We start from the raw sequence: 25,095 nt of genomic DNA on the forward strand, positions 1-25,095 counted from the left end.
TGAGTCAAAAGCAAATTTTATTTTCCTTTAATCCAAACAGCTCTTTGACGTGAATACAAGTTCATTTCCATCATCTTTGGACCGTTCAGCTAATTAAGCAAAAGTCATATTTGACAGGTCCAAATGAATTCACCAGAGTCCACCAAAGTCATCACGAATGTTGTTTTCATGGACCGTTTCACAGGCTTTTACTGGTCAATCACATTGTCGACCGGTCCTGTCGTCGCAGTCCTGAGTGGTCTGATCCCTGAGTGACAATATGTTCTGGTCACATGAAGTGTATCGAGGCAGAAAAGGTCTCTTGCTCTGCCAATTAACATTCATGAGTGCGTCCTTTCCAAGAAAAACCTCCCATTGACCCTGTTCAAAATAGCAGCTTGTTGCCATTGTTGGAGCCATCTTTGGTAACAGCTGCGCCATGTTAATCCAGCACCCCATCACTTACAACACTGTAGTTTGGCCTTTGGTTGCTATCATTTGTTTCTTTCACAAGCATGCAGGGATGATGGGATAAGTCTGTGTGACCATTTGAGGCTTTAAAACTGGAGACGTTCAGGCTTAAAACTTCTCTTTGTATGTGTCATGTATCCAAATCGCTGTATGCAAAGTTTCCATGTTTGCTCATATCAACCTGGGGTGCAAGATACCCTTGGGGGGCTTTAAGTATCTGTAGGTCATGAGGCAGTCAAGGAATAATATTCGAGCAAATGCAAGTTCTCAGGGCAAAATGAGTCATCTGTTATGATCAAAATCATAATTTCTAGTAAAATAACTCAAGAAAACATAATTAATCCTTCCTTCAGTGACTTCTTTTCCCGCTCTAAATGACGCAAAATATGAGTTTGAAAGACAAACAATGAGGTTCTCCCTATACTGACGGGGGGCACAGAATTAAACAGAGCTGAGGGGGTTTCCTAAGTCAAAGACGGTTGGGAACCAATGGTTTATATGACAGTATAATCATGGTCATATGGCTATGACCTCCCAAAGGCATCCAGAGGTTACCCATGATTCACTCAGATAATGAGCCTCATCACTTAGGCTGTCACCCACTCTCCTCTGAGAACCGGGCTAATATTTGCAGCCAGCAATGCATTGAGGGGTTACATGAGTGGTAATCCCATGCAACACTGACCAGTGTGATATATTACTGTAAGCAAATGAATGATTAGATACTTATTTAACATAATATTGAAGTGCAATGCAGAATATGATTTTTAACAAGAGAAGGGAATTAGAGTCATAAGTGCCACTTCTCACTTATATTCATTTAAAAACACTGTAACACCTTTTCCTTAAGTGCATCTTGCCTTCATCTAGACTGTTTGCTTAAGGGATCAAGGAAAAGCTACAAAAACAAGAGGGATTTATTTCTGCAGCATGACCAGGCCTTGAATTCATCATCCGTCAGTACTTTAAAGGAATACTTCACTGCCCAAATGACCATTATTATTGTGTGACTGTATGACTGTCACAGGGGAAAAAAAGCCAAGAAAGTGTATACACCCTGTCATATCTGACTTTTCATCTAAGCAAACTTTACCCATTTGGCCCATCTTCTTTCATATTTATTTATTAATATCAACCGCAAAGGTCCACTTCCATAGGGATGAACACCTATCATTTGATGTGTTTGTGATAATTTAACTGAGATTGTTGTGAAATATTAAATGCCAGTGATGCTGACTGAGATGACTCCTTCAGTCAGTTACTGGGGTACTGAAATGGTTGCTTTTCAACTCATTTAAATGTGCACAAAACTATAAAAATAGAGTGCAGATACTTTGTCAACTTTGGCATTAGATTAACGCAAAACCACAAAGCGTTCAATAGTATTGGCAGGGCAGCTGGCTTTCTTTGGTCGAAATACGCATTACCCTTTTCCTCTTCTCTTCACTCTACCTCCTGAGTTCTTTCAGTGTCATTCAGAAGCAGTCAGGGCACAGTGCCACCTGTCCAGGAAGGTGATCTCTGCAGGGACATAGTCTGCGATGTGACGGGTCAGAACCAGCACAACTAAACAGCAGAGGTTCCTGCTGAAGGCCACACTGTCGGCCCCAAGGGCTGTAGGAAGGAAACATGTGGTTGACTTCCTTCGCCATGCTCGAGCAGCCTATCTTGAGTCTACAAAATGGGAAATGAAAGTACATTTTCAGCTGCATACAGCACAAATGGCATGTACAAAGTTGCAGTAAGCTCACAGACAATATTTGGATCCTTTCACAGGTAATTTTGCAGCTCTGAGCATGTACATATAGGATTGTGGGTACATTACAAGTACATATGAAAATGAAAAAAAATAGTCATGACTGTTTTTCCATGAAACTTTTTAAATTATAGATCACTCTTTAAATTTAACATTTTCAGTATTTGCTGATCTTACACTTGTATGATTTAAAATACTTATTCTGAAAATCATGGTACTAACAGTAAATAAATATATATATGTATATATACCTAGCAAATGTCCTACAATTAAAAATCTTGTCTTCCCTAACCTTTGTCTCCATGCATCCATAAATTCTACTTTAACTCTGATAAAATACAGAGTTTTTGTTTCTGAATAAAACTATCAACACACTAAACTGAACTATTGATGGTGTGCATTTTCTCTAAATGTAGCTTTATAAATGAAAAAAAGCTTTGAAATTTCATGTTGTAAGAATGTATCAATTTGTAAATGATAAAACACATGTAATGATCTTTTTTTAAAGCAAAATCCGAAAACAACAGAGTTGACATTGATGGTAACAGAGCTGACATGAATAACACTTGTCCTTTATTAAAAACAAAAACAAAAACATTTTCTGCCTGACTTTGAAATGTATAAATCTATTTATAAATGTAAAGACAATTATTAAATCCTAACAATGGAAATATCTGGGAGATGCAAAATGTAGCCCGAATTCTAAAACATGCCATATGCTGATATCTCACCTGGTGAACGTAGCAGGACTGTTCAGGTGGTGAAACAGAGCAGGCTCACACACAAGGGAGGACCGCTGACACACACTCACGCATGACTGACCCAGAGGACCTAGGTGCACCCTTAGAGCACTTTCCGGTGGCCAAGTAGGAACAGATTTACTGCAAAAATTCTATAGGGGTTTAAAAGAAAGAAAGTTGACAATGCAAAGAGTTTGAATCAAACAACAACTGAACGGCTTCTTGCTAAAGATCAGGCCACGTCAGGACACTATTAGGTAGAAGGGGCACCAAAAATGCTGCAAGGGGTCTTTTATGCGGGGTTATGTCTCTTTACCTGGTGAGTGATATAACTTTGAACCCTCTCCAACATCCCTTCACAAGTGAACTCTCTGGGAGTGAAAGGCTTCACCTGCAAATACACACACACACACACACACACACACACACACACACAGAAACTTTTTCTATTGTGATTGAAATTTAAAAGATTATGAACTGTGTCTATGTACATGTATAAACAACATAACTGCTTGTTCTCCTGTCACCACCTCTGTGCGTAGAATGGCTCTGATGGCCTCCCGTACTTCAGTCTTGTTGGTCACATCTACAGTCCACACGTGCGGTTTGCCGATGAATTTTTCAGCATAAGGGTGCTGGGAGGAGATCTGTCATCCAAAGTTATTAATTGTCTTTGGGTCTTAAAATAGGTGCCATGCCACTGTCCTGATGGAAAATTCTGAAGCCCTGATAGTCCGAAAATGTCCCATTGGTCAAATAGCCCATTTCTCCAAAAGCCTGTTATCCCAAAAACCATCATCCATCGCTCAGAAGTCCCGTTTCTCAAAAAAAATATATATACTGTATATTCCACTTGTCTCTGCTTTTTCAGCAGCTTATGAGCTACAAAAAGTGGTGTTTTTTGTGCCTAAATCTAACCACAGATTTACTACAGGGTTGATGATAAATGTAACGTATCTGTGGTTTGCAGAAATGTACAATGCAAACATTTTTTTTCTGGTCATTTGGTTGTCTAAAAGCAGAGTGTGTTTTGTTGGAGGAACACGACCTCTGAGCAAGGTGCATTGTTTGAGGATAATGGGCTGTCGAAGGGATGGCTTTACGAACTAACATGGCCTCAGAATTTTGGTCCATTGGAACAATGGGCAGTGCCCCTTAAAATTGAGGTACAGTAATTATGTCCTATTTAAACTGTTTGTTTGTTGTTTTTTTTCAGTTTGACTGACCCGTCTTGTGGTGGGCTTGCCTTTGTAGAAGTTATTGTTGTCTGAAGAGTGTGGAGGGTCAAATTGTGGCTGAAGAAAGACACAGCCCAGAGCTATTGCCTCAATGGGAGCTGGACCCTCATAGGGGAACCCAAGACCTACAAACACCTGAGAGGGGAGCACCAAAGAGAAGACATGTTATATTGCATCTTAATGAAGATCTGCAAGGCACAACAGGTAGGATAAGCATTTAAGCGATCCATCCATATGGGGCCACTATTTACTCCAACATCATCATGTCACAAATTCTCAGTGATAGTCTTCTTAAGAAACAATAGATGCACTCAAAAAAGATACTGATTTACTGACTGTTATCTGACCTTGGCTCTACGGAGAAGTTGTAGGAAGTGTTCCTGAGTCAGCAGGCCGTGGTTTGTGATGAAGCTGGGCAGATTAGAGGTGAGTGCTGGCGGCTGGTAGACTGTAGCGTGGGTCTCCAGTTCTTTACTGATCACCTTCACATACTCAGATTTACCCTGATATATACACAAACATACAAAAACATACAGGACAGATATTGGGTTTTTTTTTTGGTTTTTTTTTTTTGGACCAGCATTTATTAAAAACCCATGCTGGCTTTGTGAAATCTTATAATGTAAAATGGTGCTATTACTTGCTTCTTGACATGTTTCTTGCTAACTCAAAACTTTTCTACACACATATGCTTCACTCTTTTGATCATTATACCTGCCACATGTAGTCCTGCTTGCCGTAGACAACTGCTATCCTTTCTTTCCTGAAAGCGTGTGGCTCATCCTCCCTCACCTCCTCGCTCGCTGCCTCCTCACTCACAAAGCCCAGGAAGGAGTTATCAGGAGTATGAGCTAGAGATGGCAGATCACAGCGTGAAGAATTTAGTGGCATCTTTACTAGATGCCACTAAATACAGGTTGCAGAATGGAAACTTCTCTCAGTGTGTTGGAGAACTACAGTGGCCAAAGCAAAAAGGCAAAAATGCAAATGGGCCTGTCTAAAGCCAGTATTTGGTTTGTCCGTTCTGGGCTACTGTAGAAATAACATGGAGAACTCCATGGAAGAGGACTCGCTTCATATGTAGATATAAACATCTCATTCTACGATAACAAAAACACAGTGCTTTGATTTTCAGGTTATGTCTGCCAACAGATGTCCCTAACTCTCTCTTAAAATCTCCCCTTAAAACCTGATCAAATTTGTTTAAGCTCCTTCAAAAACATGGGAGGAAGGCGTTGACCAAATTACCCAGAATCAAAAAGGATTTCGTAAAAAGTTACAAGAGAATTACCTGAAAATCAGCACAAAAAAGTAAAGAAAAATGGTCTGTGCAGAATACATCAGCTGTTAAAGGAAATGAAAAGGTCTAGTTGTTTGGATAGGCAGCTGCCACCCTGCTGCCCTCTGACAGACTAAAGAAGGGGTGAAAGATGAGTATTTACTTTAATAGGAATGTACCGTCAAAGGTATGTGTGTGAACTCGTGTTCAAGCATCCCTTTGAGTTCTACAGCATTTGCTAGTGTGTGTGTGTGTGTGTGTGTGTGTGTGTGTGTGTGTGTGTCATTCTTGCATTCAAGGTACATGTTTAAAAGATTTTTGCCAAATCTCCTCTCATTCACCCGTACATCAGCACATAATTTCCTCCTGGCTCATTTCAGCTCCATTTGTTCCCACTTGTCTCCAACACCTGTATAGACTCACCTATCAGATAAACAGAGATATGCAACTGGCCACTGATAAGATTAAGATCATGCAGCATGTGGGGGTGTAACGGGAGGCAGTAAAGGAATTAAGTTTCTTTGGTTTCTTGGTTTTAGTGGTTTTCAGTTCTGCTTTGTCTGCTCGTCCGTTTGTCCTTTAATCGACTATCTTCCCCTTTTCTCCATGTCAAAACAGAAGCATAAACACCCGCCTGCTCTTTTCTCAAGCTTCTTTCTACCTCCTGTGTCTCTGTTTCTCCCTCTCTGCTCCTTCCCTACCATCACCTAACATCCATCCCTGTCTCCCCCTCAGCAGGACAAATAAACAGTGTTCCAAGCTGAGGTGGCGCTCAGCCCAGGGCGTCCAGCTTGTCTCAATCTCCCGGCAGGGTGGGAAAGATGACAGGAAGAGGTGTTGGAATGAAAACTCAGTTTGGGCACCGAGTTCATTTAACCTCAGCGATTAATCCTCTCACTGTGAGGACGCTTAGGGGGTGTATGTGAATGATCAGTGCCGTAGCTTCAAGATATAAATATTTCTGTAAATGTGTGTGTGTGTGTGTGTGTGTGTAGGATGTAGTGCATTTAATCAATGTACTGTAGGCGTTGGTATCATACAATGTCACAGTGTCACAGATAGGAACACACTCACATACACAGTCATATTTCCATTAACTTCAGGGGACATTACCTGGAGACTCACCTTAACCGTAATCCCCTAACCCTAACCCTGAACACTGCTTGCCTAACCCTAAACCTGACCTTAAACCCAAGTCTTCACCCTAAAATTGAATGATTTGCAGTCATCTGGGATTTGCACTTTGTCCTTCAAAAGAAGGTGAGTCCCCACAATGTGACTATGTTGCTAGACTCATGTCCCCACAACATCAGTAATACATGACAACACACACATACAAATATAAGTACATATACACAGACTTACGGAACATGGTCATGTACTGCATAGGCTGCAGACCCCAGCTGCCCCATAGTGTTTTATATCCATGACTCCGAGCATAAGTCCCCAGGTTAAAGGCTGGTTCAGTGCCAAAAGAGTCCAGGATTCTGAAGCGACACCTAGAATAATTTTTTTAACTTACATTATTTTGCTCAACAAGATCATCTTCAAAAATTAACATCACTTTTATGATTTTTAAAGCCTAAATGCAAACACCAGACCAAAAAAAAGCATCGTTAGGCTACAAACAAACTACACCACAGTCATATGACTGAAAGTCACCACAACAAGACTGTAAAGCCGTGTTCGGCGCAATGACGTTCTATTGTCTCATTTAATCACTTGTGATGCAACCTTCTATTTTGAAGACACAAAAGCTTCAAAATTCATGAGTGGTGTATTTCATGTTTTAGAAGAAAACTTGAAAGTCTCTTGAGTGTGTGTTACATACAAACCTTATTCCAGGCATCCGTCAAAAAACCCATTCAAAAATTTCATTTACTTTAAGAAGAAGGACCCTGGAGTGAAAAAAAATCATTTCTGCGTTTGAGGACTCATTCCTGGAGTGCTTGATGGCCAATAATTTATTTAGGAAATGCAGTGTAGCCAGCAGATATCTGGGCCAAAGCATTCTGCCTCTTTTGCTTTCCACACAGACGCTTGACCTGCAGGCAGCAAAAGCTCGCTCAAACATGACTGGCCAATACTAGTCAAGCTAAAAACAGCAACCCATCTGTTGCCAAAATTTTGCACCGTTGCCTTCAGATTCTGCATTCATAAGCAGATATCTGTTTACAAAGAGTATTAACTGTGTAAATTAAAAATAAAGATATTATTATTATATAATTTTATTCAGAAAATGGAGAAGGGATGACTTTTTCTAAACATAATTTAGAAAATTGCGGTCATACCGATAATGCAGAAAAGCCAGTCCCATGGCACCTTTAAGGTGAGCAAGGCCGTGGTAGTCAGTGTAGATGAGGTCAAAGGTCAGTGGCTTCTGAATTGGACAACTGCCTCTGCCTGGCGCAGCACCTACCAGGCTAAACCAATCACAATAAACACACAGTACACCATTTAATGCTCAGCATCTTTCAGCACTAATCGTGACTTCATTGTAATCACAGACCAGAAATACTTAATGCAATCAACTACTAAAATACTCTTTGTTCATATAAATAACCAGTACTTTCCAAGTATAGGACAGTGGTGCCAACCTGTGGAGTTGTTGCTGTGAGATGCTGAAGGTTAAGTTGTGGCCCAGGATTGTCAGACAGGCACTGAGGTCGGCCCACTGGACGAGTTCTCCCAGCGGACCTCCTCTCTCCACTAGGGCTTCAAAACGCTTGCCAACACTCCCAGCCAGAGCACCGGGATAAAGCAGCACCTGAAGGATAGGAGATGGGAAAATCCAAAATCCAGCTTTTATGGATGCTAACAACCCTTTACATAAACATTATGATCACACAGGTGTGTTTTTCATTCATCTTAACATATGTTGGGGTAGTTTTGCTGGTTATACCCTCATCTGGGTTGAGAGTGTCTTGTTGCTGCTTTGCCTCATCCTCACAGCAGCATGGATCCACCGTTCAGACATCCTCTCTATTCTGGACTGGATGAAGTTCAAGGCAGGACCGCTGCGGCTGATGACCTCATACAGCGGGCTCAGAGTGGTACGAATCTCTGCCTGTGTAAAATCATAGCATGAAACAGTGATGTAGCTAAAAGTTTGTGCATCTAATAGAAATGATGGAGAAATGTTTTATCATGAGCTTAATCACTCAACGTCATATACCTGCTGTGTTTGTGAGTGAGCTTTCTGGTGCCATGGCAGCGCAGAGTGGTTTCTTCCAAGTCGAGGGGGACAAAAGTCCTCTATTTGGCTAAGGTATGTCAAAATGGAGCATGTGGTACCATCCACCCCATAAAAGGCATAACAAGTGTCTGACTGCCAACGGGCCCGCAGGAACTGCCAGAGAGAAGGATTTTAAATCACCACAAATAACGAGGCACATTTTTGGTAAAGTAAATCATAAATAACATTTAATATATACATGCTGTATCATAACACCCATCATTTTAAAATGGTATTTCCATATCCAGCTTATACACTAGGAATTAAATATAAACTTAAAGTATTAAAGGGACAGTTCACCAAAAATCAGAAGTTCATGTTTTTTGTCAAAGGCCTACCTAAATTGCAATTTATTAGTCTAGATTGTTTTGGTGTGAGTTGATTGTGTTGGAGATATCATCTCTAGAGATGTCTCCCGTCTCTAAAATGGGCTTGTGGTGCTTCAAGAGCTAAAAAAAAAAAATACATATGAAAAACTCAAGAAAGGTTACTCAAGAAAATCCTTGACCTTGAGACCTTGCTGTGAGCAGTTTCATGTAGGAACTGTTTTCTTTCTACCAAATTACATCCACCGGCTGTATCAGTGTGCAGAGGGAAGTATCCATCCACTTATGGATGAGACTCAGTTGGCCATCAATATGCTAATCACTGATACTGAATTTAGGCTGTGAAACTGGGTGACCAAAATTTAATGTCAGGATATCTAAATCCGACGTCAATTTGATGTAGAATTCCGACGATAAATGATATTTAATTTTGTTGGTTTTAAGTTGTTAAGTATTTTCATTCCAACCAAAATTTAACATCAGTTTGAAGAAAGAGTCCCACCTCTTTTTGATGCCATTGACATTCAATGCCTGCTGGGGAGCACAGCAAGAGATGTAAACATTAATGGCATCCTCCTTGGCTGACCTATCGCTCAGTGAAACCTTCATTCCTTCACTGGGTTGGACTGTGAAGGACCACCGTGGTGATACGGTTGGTGGGTATATTTCAGTAGAGAGAAAATAGTTTCTACATGAAACTGCTTCCAACAAGGTCTGTGGATACTCTTGAGTAACCAGGTCATGATTTCTGCAAAGAAACATTGTTGTTGAGTTTTTCATGCTTTTGTTTTTTGCACTTCGACCACCGTTAGCCAAGTGCAATCTAGTTTCATTATATTCAGGAAAGGCAGACATCTCTACAGCTGATATTTCCAACAATCAGCAACACTCACCAAAAAAATTTAGATTGATAAATAGCAGTACAGGTAAGACGAAAAATATGAATGTTTGATTTTGTGGGGTGAGCTGCCCCTTTAAGTCGAGGTAAGTACTTTAATACAACTATGAAAGTGCAAACAGAGCCATTAATTTTATGCACATGTATTTCCACTTTCTCACCTCCACTTTCTCTGCACACAACGGATATGCTGAGTCCATTGGCACCTCACACCTCTCATTGGGCCCTGTGGGTAAGATATTAGCTGTCACACAGTTTTTCTTTATGTGGCCATTTTGAATGCATCATTATTCCTAAATCCTGGCTTTAGTAACAAAAAGCACATTGTGGAGTCGACTCAACAGTGGTAATGAAGAACAGTGGATATTAACTTTGATATACAGCCTCTGGACTGAAATGTTCACTATGAATAGCAGCCATCAGCACGATGTATAGTGCTGCCATGCGTGTAAGAGGCATTAGAGTAGAAGCAGTGTGTTCTCAGAGGCCCTTTCCCGTAAGCCCCCCCACCATCTGTAGCCAATGTCAATCATCTGAAATGAACACACACGCTCACACACACCTGACCCACCTGCCTCCTACCAAACAAACCCTTTTACAATGCTAGCCGTGGCCAAGATACACAGCTCTTAACTGTGTAAAACAACGTAGTAAAAAGAGGGAAAAAAAGATAAGAAAACCCGAGGTGTGAAAGCCCAAAAACAGTGATATGCTATAGGACCACAGCAAAAAAAAAGTGCTCCCTCTGCAAAAACAAGAGTATGAGTAGACGAGCCGGTGAAAGGACTCCTGGTAATTCAGTCGTATTTTATGGGTGTGAGGTAATGTGAAAGGAGGAGGGCAAGGGGCGATCAGGCTGGTGATGGGGAAGTGTGTGTTTGTATGCATGCGGGTGGCATGTGCATACATTCTGCATGTGTGTGCATGTCGACACATGCACAGTATGGTGGCCAAAGTTTTATGAATTCCCTTTTTCAGGAATGGAGGTCAGCTCTGATTCCCACTGCCCACACACACGTTCGCGTGCCAACCAGGGTGCGTAACCCGACTCTCACCTGACACCTCTCAGGAGGGTCGTAGCATAGATGTAAACTTTTTTTCTCCCTCCCCACGGCCAGTTGATCAACACTGGCTCTGTGGGACTTGTTAAACTTCTATTCAAGGACTCCATCCCCCATAACCACCTGCACCCACTGCCCTTTAACCCCACCATTCACACCCTCCATTATCACAGCTTGTTAATTTCACTGTGTGGTTAACCTCTATTGAGGCTATGAACCGTGCATTTGGCTCCAAGTATCACGCTACCACTGCAGTAAACCACAGAGAAGCCTGCAATTATTGTAGCTGGCAACATGCAGGGAGGGGAGAGTGTATTTATTTGGTGTAGCCAGAATGTTAAAGCATGTTATAACTGGAACAAACTCTAAAATCTCTGTCTTAGCTTGGACAATGAGCTGCTTTTAGCAAAGTGCATCATAAAATTAATGCTTAACTAGGCAAGAGTTGTATGTAATAGCCTAATAACCTATTTTTTTCAGTCCAAATCTCACTGCAGGGGCCCAGGCAGGCTTATTCAAACCCCATAGATCAGTGATACTCAACTTGTTTTGCCCAGGGGCCACTTTTGCAAAATTACAGGAGGCCAGGGGCCATTTAACCTTTTTGAAACCTGGAGCAACATCACTGCTTGGTGATGATTTCAGATGATTTCCCAGGCCCTATGACTATCATAGATCCTCCCTATGTGCTGTAATCCAATTCTGTTTTTGGGGTATCTGCTTGTCCACCAAATCAAAACAAGAAAATGTCTCCTAAAGTCTCCATTCAGAAAAAAAGTGCACAGATAGCAGATATTCTGCAAGGCCTATCTGTTTAGCTTTGTTTATGTCGTGGCAGGCAGTGTTATTTTAATTTTTTATATTTACCTTCTTACTTTCACCTGCCGAGTCAGTTTGTCTGTTACATGGTATAATTGTTTCTCTGTATTTTTAGTGCTTGTAAGGTAGAGCCACTGCATTATACCACCTGGTTGAAATTTTTTTGTTTCCCCCTGTGCTGACTCTGGGCTTAGCTGGCCCATGGTGTTGTGTTTTGTCACCTTTATGGGTAGCACGTGTGGTGATATTAAATTGAGTTTTTGGTGTCTTTTTTGTTTTGTGTTTTTTTTAGGGATCTAGGTCCCCACAGTCTGCCTGTATGCACGCTCCTATTTTTCATTTCATAGTTTTATATTAATACCCAGAGCCAGCATAGTTTTAAGTCTTGGCAAAAAATATTTTTATAAAAAAATGTATCTGCCATTCTGGAGTCTTTTTAACCTTTTAATTCATTGTTTGAATCTTAACTATTTAATACTGTTTGTTTTTTTGTTTTACAAAGTATTTTAAAGGCTTTTTTAATAAAGTTTTTAATCACCTTTAATCTTGTTTTTAACAGTTGTTTACAACCAAAATAAAACTTTAAAATATTTGGACTGGAAGTCACTTCTCTATCTGTCTTACAAATGAATCTGTATTTTCAACCTGTTACCCAGGTACACCTTGAGTCCCACCTACCTTCCCTCTAGTTACAACTACATCGTAGAGCATCATAATCATGACCATGTTGTTCCTGTGCAGGTTTAATGCTTTTATGTCATAACTTAATTTTTTTTTTTTGTGTCCACCACCCAACCCCCCCAAAAAACAAACAACACAAATAAAGACTAATTAAACAACTCCAATTAGTCAAGACATACTCCATGTGATAAAGTTCTGGACTGTGTAGTACCTGTGTGTAGTCTGAGGTCATCATGTGGGGACAGTGTGTTAGACTGATAGTGATGTCGTTGATGATGGCTGAGCTGATCAAGTCTCTGGGACACTTTCTTCAGCTCCCTCTCCACTAAGCGTGCTAAACCCTGTTGGTCTTGTCTAAAGCTGGAAAACACATGTAACCACGCTGCATGAACAAACACAGTAAGCTATATTTTGGTAATATGTTAAGGCTCAGATGCTGTTGAATACCTCTGTAATAACAGACTGAGATCATCTCTGGTCAGCTGGCTGACATCTCTCTCTCTGCTCAGCCTCTGCACCTGAGTACTCAAAGCCTCCAAGCGAAGAGCCATCCTACGAAAGCCAAGACCACGTTGACCTGTGACAAAGAGTATATACAATAGGGTCAGTCATGTATGTACAGTATCATATGCTACCTCCTATCATGTTGAAATAGTAACACTGTGTATTATGTTTTAACCTGCTGCAAATGAAGCAGCAATATATATATATATATATATATATATTTATTTATTTATATAGAGAAAGACATACTGTACTGAACATGAGCTCACCCCAGTCTCTCTCTACGAATTCTGCTCTACCTCAGAACTGACACCTGTCCCTACTTGCCTGCAACCTGATTATACTCACCTTTGCTATAATTGATCTTGAGTGAGTCCTAACCCACATGTTGGAAATCACTCACTAGTGTATTCAAAGAAAGACTTACAACATTTACAAGACCCTTTGTCAAAAACATAAATTTTGTGAAAATGCCAAAAAAACACACCAAGAAGTGACGAAATGTAAAGTACAAGGTAGGAAGTGCAGCCTGTGGTGAGCTACATGTATATGTTAATCTGCAATGGCGGCTCAAATTGGGGATAGCTTAACTTTTAGCGGCAAAGAGCAACCAGAGAATACCCATAGCCAATCAGAAAACAGTCCTGTGACTCATGTGACATGTTGATTTCTTCCCATCTAAAACACACATTACACACCTCCAGGCTGCAGAAAAATGCATGAATAATGCTGAGCCACACTAACCCACTGTGTGGTGTATTTTTCATGGGGGGTTGCCAGTGGGGTTAAGGTTGATTTTGAGGTCAGAGTGAGGATCTCTTTGGGAATAGAGCTTTGACCTTTGATTAAATGTCAAATCCACTAGACTGGTGATGTCAGTTTATGTCTGTTTGCTCAGCTGACTGTCAGAATATCAGAATTTACATGCCTACTGGCCCTTTGGGCACTGTAAAAGCAGAGTGGAGGTTTCTGGCACAACTTCGCCAACTTCCAAGGTGCATGGAAACTAAGAGTCTTGAAGAAGTCAAAGAGCTCCAACAACACTTGTAGTTGTTCTCTAAACTACAAGTGGCCTTTTGGGCACTGACACAATGAAATATGAATGGGAGGAAAGACGTGGGATCCTGTAACAACTGAATGCCAGTTGTGTAGATAACCATATGACCATATTAGCTTAAAAACTAGAAACTTGTAACCATTGTCAAATTGGCCGTTTTTGCACATTGTCAGCTTACATAGAGACAGAAGATATGAAGTACAAAGCTTATGTGTTTTCCAAACACAATATCATTTTTTTGATGCAATAGCAATCAACTCATATAAACTTCCTCAGTGTCAGAGCGAATGTTAATTTACAAAATCAAATAACTTGGTCAGATGGATGACTTTTCAAGGAGACTGACCAAAACTGAGCATTTGCTAAATTTGAGCCAGACTAATTGTACATGCTGACCAACAGCTTCCTCCATGTGACATATTTTCCAACACAACCATTGACCAGTGCTGGGTGGTTCTTTGTATACAACTCGTGGTGGGTCTCTCAAAGCACAGAGCAGTTGTGGGTCTGTGGCTGTCTGAGATGCATCATTGGGTTTTATATTCTGCTAAAAACAGATTTTCTAGAATTTGAGAAGAAAATGATCAGGATGTTTAGATAAAAAGACCTTGTATGTGATGACATTTTGAAACTGGTTGATCTTATCTAAGGCTTCTACAAAAAACATGCTTCTTTTGACTTAAATTAAGCCTGTGTCTCTGATTATTAATCCTCATTAAGAAGGTAACTTTTACTGATTGTTGAATTGACATGTATAAATGGGCTATGGGTTCAGCCAGTTCCATATAAATAAGAATCAAGTTCTTTTTAATAAAGAAACTTACAGACAACAAATGCAACATGAATATGTATCAGATTTTTTTTCCCCTTTGAAACAGAAATCATTATCAAAATGAAGAAAAAATTATGATAAATAATTAGAATGACTAAACAAAACTATTATTACATCGACATTCCTGACAAGTGAATATTAATAATAGAAGTTGTGAACAACTTAAAACAGAATGAGGCTTGCTGAGTCAATTTCCAAAATGCTCCTGATGACGTTTTGTAGATCAAAAAGCTAGGGGAAAGCACAGTGCCAGAAGATGCAAATGTATTCCTCGGGTGCAAAAGAAACAATGCTGATTTCACAGAAAAACATACTCTGGAGGAGAGTGTTGACAACATTTGTCTCTTCCTTGTAAACCAGGAAGAAAGCTTTTGCCCAAACAACCTTGTCTCCTGCCCCCTTAAATACCCTCCTTAAGGGAAACAGTTTAGCCAGACAACTGAGTTGAACAGGGGCCACAAACCCACAACTGTCGGACCATTGGAAGGACCCACCGCGCACTGTGTACAAAACTGCATCTAACACTGAGATGACAGTCACATCAGGTCTTATCCCCTGGAGATACAGTACATTCCTGCAAAACATACAGTACTGGCTGATGTGTTTATGATGTGCTTATTTACATCACTCATAATCAGTGTTGTTTAAACACCAAGTTTGTCCAAGAGTGCATGGATTTATTTATTTTTATTATTATTTTTTTTTTACTATTAAATAAAGGTCAGGCCTAATTTTTTTCAAGCAGTTGTACACTTCTAAACTCAACTGTGTGTGTCTGTGTGTGAGAGAGACCTTGTTCTTCAGGTGACCTCCCAGCAGGTTCGTCCCTGGTCATCTCAAGCGGCACCCAGAGGCTCTGTAGCAGCAGGGTGAACGCAGACAAGCACAGACAAAGCACCAGGCAACCACTAGAGGGCACAATACACAGAGAAATCTCTTGAAATGCCTCAACAAACAGCAAACATTGCATAAGTGGTTTTTAACCTTTTCTGAACTCAAGGGCCCCATGACACCACCTGTGATTATTTCAAACTGGACGTCAATTAACACTATAAACTAATTTTGATATGTAACTAACTTGTCAAAGTTGATGTCGGCCTGGTCAAGTTTGCATTCATAGCCTACGAGTGTTGGGGAGGGAGTAACTTGTTACATGTAATTAATTTACAAAATTGTGATTGTGATTAGTTACAGTATCATGGAAAACATAGGTAATTAAATAAGAGTTACCACTTAAAATGTTAGTGATTACAAAGGGGTTACATCCAAATATTCTTTTTTGTAAAAACTTTACATGTAGAAAATAACATGCTTTCTGTTGCTTTTCTTTTTTTTTCACCATGCAGGAATGCTGTCTTTTGGTCTGCCCTATTTCTGGATATTTTGAGCTTTATTTCTCCAGTTTAAAACATTTATCAAAAAGGCAATCAAAGTTAAATTGTGCTACTTTGATAAAAATATATTATTATATTATTTTGAACAGGGTAGCCTAACCAGTAATCTGTAACCTGAGTTATTACATTTTAAAAGTAACCTTCCCAACGCAAAGTTTCAAGAACTTATCCATAAGGCCTGCTTTTAGTAAACAATTTCACGCATTTAAACATTCATTTCTAGCATTTATCTATTACTTTAAGCTAACAATTCAAATAGTTTTAAGTCAGCATTTTGCTTTTTTTTCAGGATTGATCCATTATTTTTTAATTAATAATTTCAATAATTCTTCCATCACTTTAAACCATCAGTTTCAAGAATTTATCCATTACTCCAAACTAACAATTTCAAGAATTTTCTTTAAGATAACAATTTCAAGGATTTATTGATTAGCCTACTTTTAGCTCACAGTTTCAAGAACTAATTCAGTCATTATCCATTATGTTCAGCTAATTTGAGATATCTTTAGACTTCTGCTAGATTTTAGCACATTCTCAATTTTTGGTGTAACAGCTGACTCACGTTATATGGGTACTTTTTAAAATAAAAAATAAAATGTCTGTTTGCTTGAATAAGTTGAGCTAAAATCTTTGTTCAAGCTCAGTCTTGTGAATCACATTTTTAATAAGCATAGATTCAGCAGATGGTTGAGGTTGGTTGGAGTGAACAGCTCCAGATTATTATATTTTCTATGTTTAATGGTCACACAATGGACATGATATAAAAGGCAACCTTAAATAATGTGTCATAACCAGCCAGCTAAATCCCCCTTTTACTTCATATTTTAGATTTTAAGAGTGGATTTGATGCAATAAAATCTTACAGCCTGACTTCACCTTCCGCTAAATACACTGAGAATGTGGAGAAACTAAACTGTTCCATGACTTCACGTGAGGACCCTGGTGTGTCAAAACAAATATCTGAAGCATGATGTGCCGTTATAACATGTGTCTGCACACCGCTCACATGGGCTCCCAGCTTTGGTTTAACTGGGGCAGGGAGACTTTGCTCTCACTTTCATCAGGCCAGTAAACCCGCCAATCCTTACCCAAAGAAACATGGCGTAGCCAAGCAAACAGTATCAAGGCTCTCCTAGTGCCTATAAAGCTTTGGATTCAGATTTAAACAAATCATTTCCATTGCATTCTATCAATCTGCATTTCATCAAAGCTGTCAGAGCACTCATCGCGACATCACACGTCTTTGGTTGACGGCTTGTACATAATGGAAAAGAAGCAGAGCCGTAAAGCTGCCCAGGAGAAATTACTTTGTAATCTGTTTTAACATACTCAAATCTGTTTTAACATGCTCAAATGTTGTTTGCCAGATATAAACTGTAGGCAAGGTGACACTACATGCTGTGGAGATCCAGCTCCAGAGGAAGCTGTAATTATAATAATGTCAATTGCACATTATGCTGTGCTTTGACAATAAGCATAACAGTGTGAGGTGACACCTCAAACACTGTAGTCGGAGAAGTTGGACTGATTACCCGGGCCTAAATGGGAGGGGGAAACCAGAAAACCCTAGAATGAAAAGTTTAGTTTTGTTGCAATGTTTTACCTATTATTGCAATAAAAATGGCTGAATAAATAGGTTGAAAGACTGAATTTTGTACTTAAAAAATGTGGAGGCTTTCTGGGGCCCTTCTCACCCTTTAAAAGTGCAAAATAGTTTAGTCTGGCCCTACACTATAGATCAGTTTCTAAACAGAGCTGAATAAGTGACGGCATATGCTGCAGGAGCTCCAACATATACTGTCATGTCTCGTCCCATGAAAGGGAAATTGGTTTTTGAAAAAAAAAGAAGAAAATTCAAGAGAGGAAGAGTGGGGGGCCACAGAGAACTCTCATGCATAGGCCCCAGAATTTGGTGCTATGTATCTGGATGCAGCCCAGACATATCAGCTGTCAAAATGAAAATGAATGTGCTAAAGTAAAGCAAAATCTCAACAGGTTACTCACTGCTACTACTGTGCATTTTTACTACTTACTGGCCACTGATTTAATGAAGCTGAGCCTTACCTGCGTGGTCGCAGTGCAACATGCATGGCCCACCGTTTACAGGATGCTGGATCTTACTGTCAAAACAAGGACATTTCAAATCCCAGTAAGAAATGAATGTATAGTTACGTCTTGGGCAGAGAAAAACATGGTTAAAGAATTTTCACTCATATTTAGGTTAAAGCTTTAAAGATCCACTGAACTTTCTTTATATTGCAAATGAATGGTCACACTTTCCACATGAATTACATCAATAAAGTCTGTAGGCAAAAATAGATATCAAAGTAATACTACTGTCAGCATGACTGGCCATAAAAGCCTTTTCAGCCTGTGATCTTTCTGCAAGTGTGTTAAACATGTTCATTAAACTGACAAAAATACTGAAACCAAAGCAAGCACTGCCTTTGTGAGTCAATGTGAGACAGATACAGAGATGTCAGTAGCTCAGCATACAAGACAAACCAGCACACGGACAACCACACACACTTCCTCACCTCCTTGGGTCTCCGTCCCAACCCACTGGCAGCCATCAGGCCTATTTTCAAAACACACAAACTAAAAAAAAAAGAAATAAAGTTGGGGCTGGGAAGTATCGTGCCTCCTTTTTTGTCTCATTCGCTTTCTTTCCCTCCTTCTCTGGCCGTGTCCTTTCTCTGTCTTAGGGCCTGTGGGTAGGCATCCTGCGGTTGTCAAGGTAACCTGACTCCCCTTTAAAGAAAACAATACCCAGAGTGCTGCTTAGGCCTTTCACAGATACAATGGAGCCCACGCTATTGGGTGACACAGTTTCTTTCAGTCCAGCTGGCTAGACTTAAGCCTCGGTTGTGCATTGATACTTAAGCGGGGAGCTCATTTAAATAGCTCAAATGGTGCAAACCTTTGGCACTGAATGGCACAATACAGACAAAAGACAGTACAAATTAAATGACAGTAACAATAGTAAACACAATAATAGAACCAGGAAAATGCCCAGTGGAAACTTTATAAATAACAATCAAAGTTAAATTGTTATTGTGACTTACTGCGTTGTAACACAGTTGTCAAATAATTCAATCAGACAGCAATTTATTTCTTTGGATGTTCCAGTTTTTAAGTGCTAGAGTGGATGTGTGAAAGAGAAACCATACCATAGTTATCAGAGGGTCTAACACTTTTGACAGACAATGTTTCACTGAGCCTCAACTGTTTTTAATATAGTCACAATATTGGTTTACAAAATCACGCACAATCATAAAACTTGCACTTTTTTGAAAGGTACTATAATGGGGAGTAAGTGGAAAAGCCACACAGGTTGACCACAGATTAGATCAGACTCTCACAGGTACCAGAGGAGGGCACCATAGTGCCAAGGTGCTCTTGCAGACCAGAACCTGAACTGGAAAGTAAATAAAAGTAAATACAGCTCAACTATAAATGTTTTTTCAAACCACTTTAAGAGTTTGTATCTGAGAGGATGATCATGAGAATAAATATGCAACAGTAAACAGGGAGGACTACAGATCACAGTGCCATACAGCAGGCCAAAAGTTTCCACACCACCCAACTAATTCACAACATCCCATTTAGACAGAGACAGATAGGACACATATGTTGCTGAATTAGCTGACAAACAGTGATGCTAAAAACAGGGAGTGCACCAATGGGCCAGGACAACATTAGCAGTGAACTTAAAGGCCCAGATGCTGCGGATAAACAAGTAAGCAGACATAACATTGAACCCTGATTGGCTGACAGCACCGTGTCAGCTGAGGTGAACCTTTCTAGGAAGTCTTCTAGCTGCAATTAGACTCTACAGCTCATACTGTTTTAAAAAGGAACCAATGAGTTAAAGGCTGTGCTCCAACTAAATGTTGTTTCAATCATTGATTATCTCCTGATTGTGCTCTATGAATAAATTGATCAGTTACTCTAACATATGCCACTACAATTCCATTCATGCTTATTTTTGCATAAATGGGATCGATATTTTTATTTAAATCATTTTTTGCTTTTTTAGCCAACCAACAGTGGGTTAAAAAACAAAATTATCTATTCACAATAATAAGAGCAAAGAAACATGTCATCACATTATAAAAGCTGTTGCTGGCAAATGATTTCCTTTTTATGAGCTTACAGAAAAATACACGGCCTAGGAAAGTTTAATCAGTATTCATGAACATAAGCTACTCTCATTCAAAGCCAGAAACCAGAGAAGTAAGTCTCAAACTTGTGATGTCAAGTCTAGAGCTGCTCCATAGACCATGAATGGGAACCTGATTTTGTGTATCCACTGATTTTTTTAATACCCAAATGAGCTTTTATTGTAGTGTTTTCAGTTCACTCAGAACAAGCACCCATTCAATTTTTGTGGATAAAGCTTTTTTGAAGCTTTTTTTAGCCAACAGGCAGCTGCACAGTGCAACTGGAGCAGATTTAGTGTCATGTTCATGGACAGTTGTTAAGAGACAATATAAATGCACATTTTCCTGCACATGTTAATCTCTTCAGGCTATAGATGTCTATTAAATTGTTCAAACATCATTGTATGTCTACAGCATATACTGAGCTTATTAGTGCATATTTACAAGAGAACACTGGACTAACTGGTCTAACCCATGTACATTTTAATTGTGACCTTGCAGGACTGAACAAATCTTGCAGGCTAGATCTGAAATGAAATATGTGTTTTAAGTCCTGGTTTTGTGTTGTGTTGTGTGTTATTTGTAAGTATGTAGAGTGAATTCCTCTGTGCATGTGTGCACTAGTGCGTGCATGTGTGTGTGCATGTGTGCACTAGCGCATGCATGTGTGTGTGCATGTGCGATAAGAGAATGAGGCGGGGTTACTGGAGTGATGTCAAGCAGTGTGAGAGCGGGAGGATTTGATGAACATAAACCTCCATAAGCTAGAACCTAAAGGCTTACTGGCTTTACACCCATCTGTCTGACTCTGTCTGTCTGTCTGTCTCTCTCTCTCTCTCTCTCTCTCTCTCACACACACACACACACACACACACACACACACACACACACACACATACTTGCTGACAGTTTTTTTCCCCTCCATTTCCTTTATAATAATTCCCTACTCACAAATACAGTGCATGCATGCACACACCCATTTCACATGACTAACACATACATATACATACACACACTTTCATGTCTCAGTTTGATCTAAATGTTGCAGATTTGTATGTTAATGAAACATGAAAAAAAATCAAAATGATATGGAGTTCTTGCAGATCATCATGATCATGTGATGTGTTGCTCTCTTCTTTCCAACACACTTTAGTTCCAAATAGATCAACACATACTGTTTTAAGCCGTCACGTTGTGGACACCACTTTAGACATCTTCAGGAGAGCAGAACAAAATCATGAGGAAGTTTAAAAGTGTCATGGATGCTGTGAAGTGGATGGATTTCTCCTCGCATTATTTTGGGTGGAAAACTGCAAAATCTTTGGCTAAAGCTAAAAGATGACCTGTATCAGGCACAATCTTCTTCATTACTGCAGTACTAGGAAGGTCAAAGTAAATGAGGACATTAAAAAAAACAAAAAACATCAGCCATGTTTAAGAGGAACAAGACAAGGCCAAACAACATTTTACCCTGAGTCGCTCTGGAAGGCAATCATGGTCCTACAATTAAATTATCAGTAATAACTGTCATGTGTTTGGCGGGTCTGTTTTGACGTTTGCTTTGAGTACAGGACAAAGGCAGGGTTTGTTGACCACACTAGGGTACTTCCTGTCCTGTTCTGTCCCTACACCATCTTATTTGACAGAGCATGTCTGCCAGTAAACAAGAAAAATCTGATACTGTGATCTGTCATGCAACATGTACACGGTCATAGCAGAGTAAATTGCCCTCATGATAACATTTGGTGCACAATAAGACATTGTCATATTTTGGCGGTTTTAATATCATGTGGTGTTTCTAGTATATTCCAGTTTTCATGTTTTATGAAAATGTGTGTCTGTTTGTGTTTGACATAGCTGATAATCATATATAGAGCAATCTAGTGTGGAGGGCCCATGTAGAAGTCGTCTCCTCCAAAGTACAGCCGTGCACTTCCTGAGAAAGCTCTGAACCTTTGGCGTGACCCAGTAAGTGCAGCTCATATCCTAACACACCGTACTAAAGCCTCCCGCACTATAGGATCTCTACACGGTTTGGTAACTTGACAGTCCAGTAAAAGGCCAAAATCCACAAATTGATACAAACAGCCATGAACATTATGGGAGTCCATCAACTTCCCAATCTTCAAGATATCTTTCAACACACCATTATTGGACAGGCTGAAAAAAATCATTTCAGATCCAACTCTTCACACTGAATATCAGCTCCTCCCCACAGGCAGAGTCCCTCTAAGTAGACACAGCTGGTCCAAAAACTCCTTTGTCCCACTGTCCATTGAAGCCCTCAATACTACTTATGCTTGAATATGTATTATTGTATTTCTTATAATGCTGTTCAGCACAGTATTGTTGTAACATGTGTAGTTTTCATGATGTGCATGTATCTTTCTATCTATCTATCTATGACTACAGTGTGTGTATAATATAGTTAGCTTTCATTCTCAGTCTTTCAAATCTTCAGACTGTTCTATAAGTCCTTGTGGATCAAGCAGAGCCTACAGATAAGTGACTGTAAACAGTGTATATTTAACCAGCCCACCTGAGCCCCTCTGTGCAGCTTTAGCAGCTGCACGCTCACAGACGCCGACCGTGACTGAGAGTGGAGCCACTGCGCATGCGCGAGGAAACTTAATATGAATACAGCCTCACGTCTCAAGACATCTCACATCCAGGTAAGGATAACGTCCGTTTACCAGTTGTCAGTCATTCATTATTTGCTTACCAGTCTTCGGTCTCGTGTGGTGGAGGTTAGTCGTATTCCCGTCGCGAGCTTTGTGCTTTAAATGCATCGCTTTTCCTCAAATTCAAGCTGAAATCTCCTCACATCAACAAACTCCAAGACAGCCTGCGGACCAATTGAATTGTGGTTGGTAACATTCATGCTAGCTGCAGCAGCAGCGTTAGCCAACAAATTTACACTGTTGTGTTTTGCCGGATATTTGCATGGCTTTGTGTCTGTTTTGCGTGTCATGTTGTCTGGCTGCTAGTTTTGTGTCTGGTTGAGGGTCCCGTTAGCTTCTACATGCACTGACAGGAGCAGCTTGCGGCTAGCTAACGCTAGCAATGCTAACTTGGCAAGTGTGAACGGAAAAGGGTGTATCAGATTTAGTCGGGCGGTAATGTTAAATACTCTGTGACCCGTGTGCAAAGGCTCTAGCTTTCTACTGTCACATCTGCTGGTTAGCTAGCGATAAACGGGTCATTCGACTGAAAATACAGTTTAGGCAGCTTTGCTTGCAATTGCAGCTGTCATTCCAGTGTGTAATGACATTACAATGTTAACGAGTACAGCTCAGGGGTGAGATGACACTGTAACGTTTGCCATTTCTTTGCTAATGTCTATTTATCTGCGTTTGCTGAGCCCCCAAGATAAAACTGAAATCCTTGATTAGCCCACAGCAATGTTACCTAACCCTGTCGATCGAGTTTTGCAGAGCTAAGGTGCAGTTTAATGTGCCTGCTCTAACAAGCTTCCTCTAACGCTGGAAGTCAGCTTCCTTATAAAATTTAAATTTGCAATAGATGAGAGCTATGCAACTTATAGCATTGCTGTCACAACGATTGTATGTCTTCAGATTTTGTAAAGGATTTAAGCAAAAAACATGAACACACTGATGGCTTTGCGCATGAAATACAAAATGCATACAGTGTAGTCTTATTTCCCATCCATTAAACAGACAGTAGTTTGTAGTGTAGACCTATACAAGCATATGCAGTATTTGGTGCAATTATTCAATTACAGCAGTACTATGTGCAATTATTCAAATGTACAATATTCTCCGAAGTGCAGGCTATTTTTAACATGTTACACAGATTATATATATTGCATATATTATTGTTTGTCATACTCATGTATATACGTATTGTACATTGTAGCATCACACACTTTTTATAATAATAACATATTAGTTTTATACATTATATTGTAGCATAAGGCAGATAGTTTTAAAATTTTAAACACTTGACATACTCAGTATATTATACATATTTATAATTTTGAATATTTACATATTAGTGCTAAGTGTTTCTTATTATTACTGTATTTATATTTTATATTTGTACACACTTGAAAGACTCAGCACATTATATATATTTATCATTTAAATTTTCACATATTAGTGCTAATTGCTTTTATTATTAATTTATTTCTGTTTTATATTTTTTACACACTTTGTGCGGTTTGTGTGAACCACATTTTCCCCCTGAGAATCAATGAAGTACGTCTGATTCTGATAATGAAAGTGAAGTAGGCTAACTTTACGATCTCGACAGGTACCTATCAAATGAGCAATCATCATAACATAAGGGAAGGGGCGTTTCTAGGATTTTTGGACAGCTCAGCCCAGGTCTCTGTAGGGGGGGTCCCCTGGGATTTTTTTTTTTTTAATAGAACACAAACTTTTTTTTTGCCACCCTATTTACTGTTAAAAGTACTTTTAAGTAATTAATATTGAGTAGAAACAGTGTAGCTCCTTTCACAACAACACAGACCGATGATGCTCTCAAACAGGCGTTTATTGGGCATTTCTGTCTCTCTGAAGCATCCCCCGCTTGTTACACCTTGAAAACAATTTTTTAAGAATAAACTTTCAAGAGAATGCATCAATACACTGTACACAATGTAATGTAAAAGAGAGAAAACTGCAAAAATGGTGGTAAGCA

At 39.6% G+C, this 25,095-nt stretch overlaps 2 protein-coding genes across 4 annotated transcripts in view; one reads left to right on the plus strand and one right to left on the minus strand.

The window, feature by feature from the left end:
• On the minus strand, positions 1–23,295 carry LOC121959076 (alpha-1,6-mannosylglycoprotein 6-beta-N-acetylglucosaminyltransferase B-like). 2 transcript variants are annotated; one of them, XM_088070053.1, is made up of 19 exons: positions 23,156–23,277; positions 18,808–18,868; positions 18,335–18,390; positions 15,669–15,784; positions 12,931–13,060; positions 12,695–12,843; positions 10,084–10,148; positions 8,639–8,812; positions 8,366–8,530; positions 8,061–8,230; positions 7,755–7,886; positions 6,829–6,962; positions 4,899–5,035; positions 4,532–4,687; positions 4,173–4,319; positions 3,477–3,593; positions 3,263–3,337; positions 2,938–3,098; positions 1–2,124 (listed from the first exon to the last, which is right to left on the minus strand). In XM_088070053.1, the coding sequence occupies exons 3-19, from the start codon at positions 18,358–18,360 to the stop codon at positions 1,926–1,928; spliced, it is 2,253 nt and encodes a 750-aa protein (XP_087926179.1). In that variant the 5' UTR covers positions 18,361–18,390; positions 18,808–18,868; positions 23,156–23,277; the 3' UTR covers positions 1–1,925. The 2 variants fall into 2 exon arrangements, with proteins under 2 accessions (XP_087926179.1, XP_042364188.1); XM_042508254.2 differs by lacking the exon at positions 18,808–18,868 and having other exon boundaries at positions 23,156–23,295.
• tbc1d24 (TBC1 domain family, member 24) overlaps positions 22,977–25,095 on the plus strand; it is a 12,741-nt gene continuing 10,622 nt past the window's right edge. Inside the window, exon 1 of one of the 2 annotated variants that reach the window (XM_088070054.1) lies at positions 22,977–23,105. The gene's annotated coding sequence lies outside the window, so the exon portion shown is untranslated. Of the gene's footprint in view, positions 23,106–23,157; positions 23,300–25,095 lie in introns of those variants that run through there. The other variant, XM_088070055.1, reaches the window with a different exon arrangement.

Source organism: Plectropomus leopardus, chromosome 19 (assembly GCF_026936395.1).
Source record: "Plectropomus leopardus strain MGB_pleo_1.0 chromosome 19, ASM2693639v1, whole genome shotgun sequence".
NCBI classification, from domain to species: Eukaryota; Metazoa; Chordata; class Actinopteri; order Perciformes; family Serranidae; genus Plectropomus; species Plectropomus leopardus.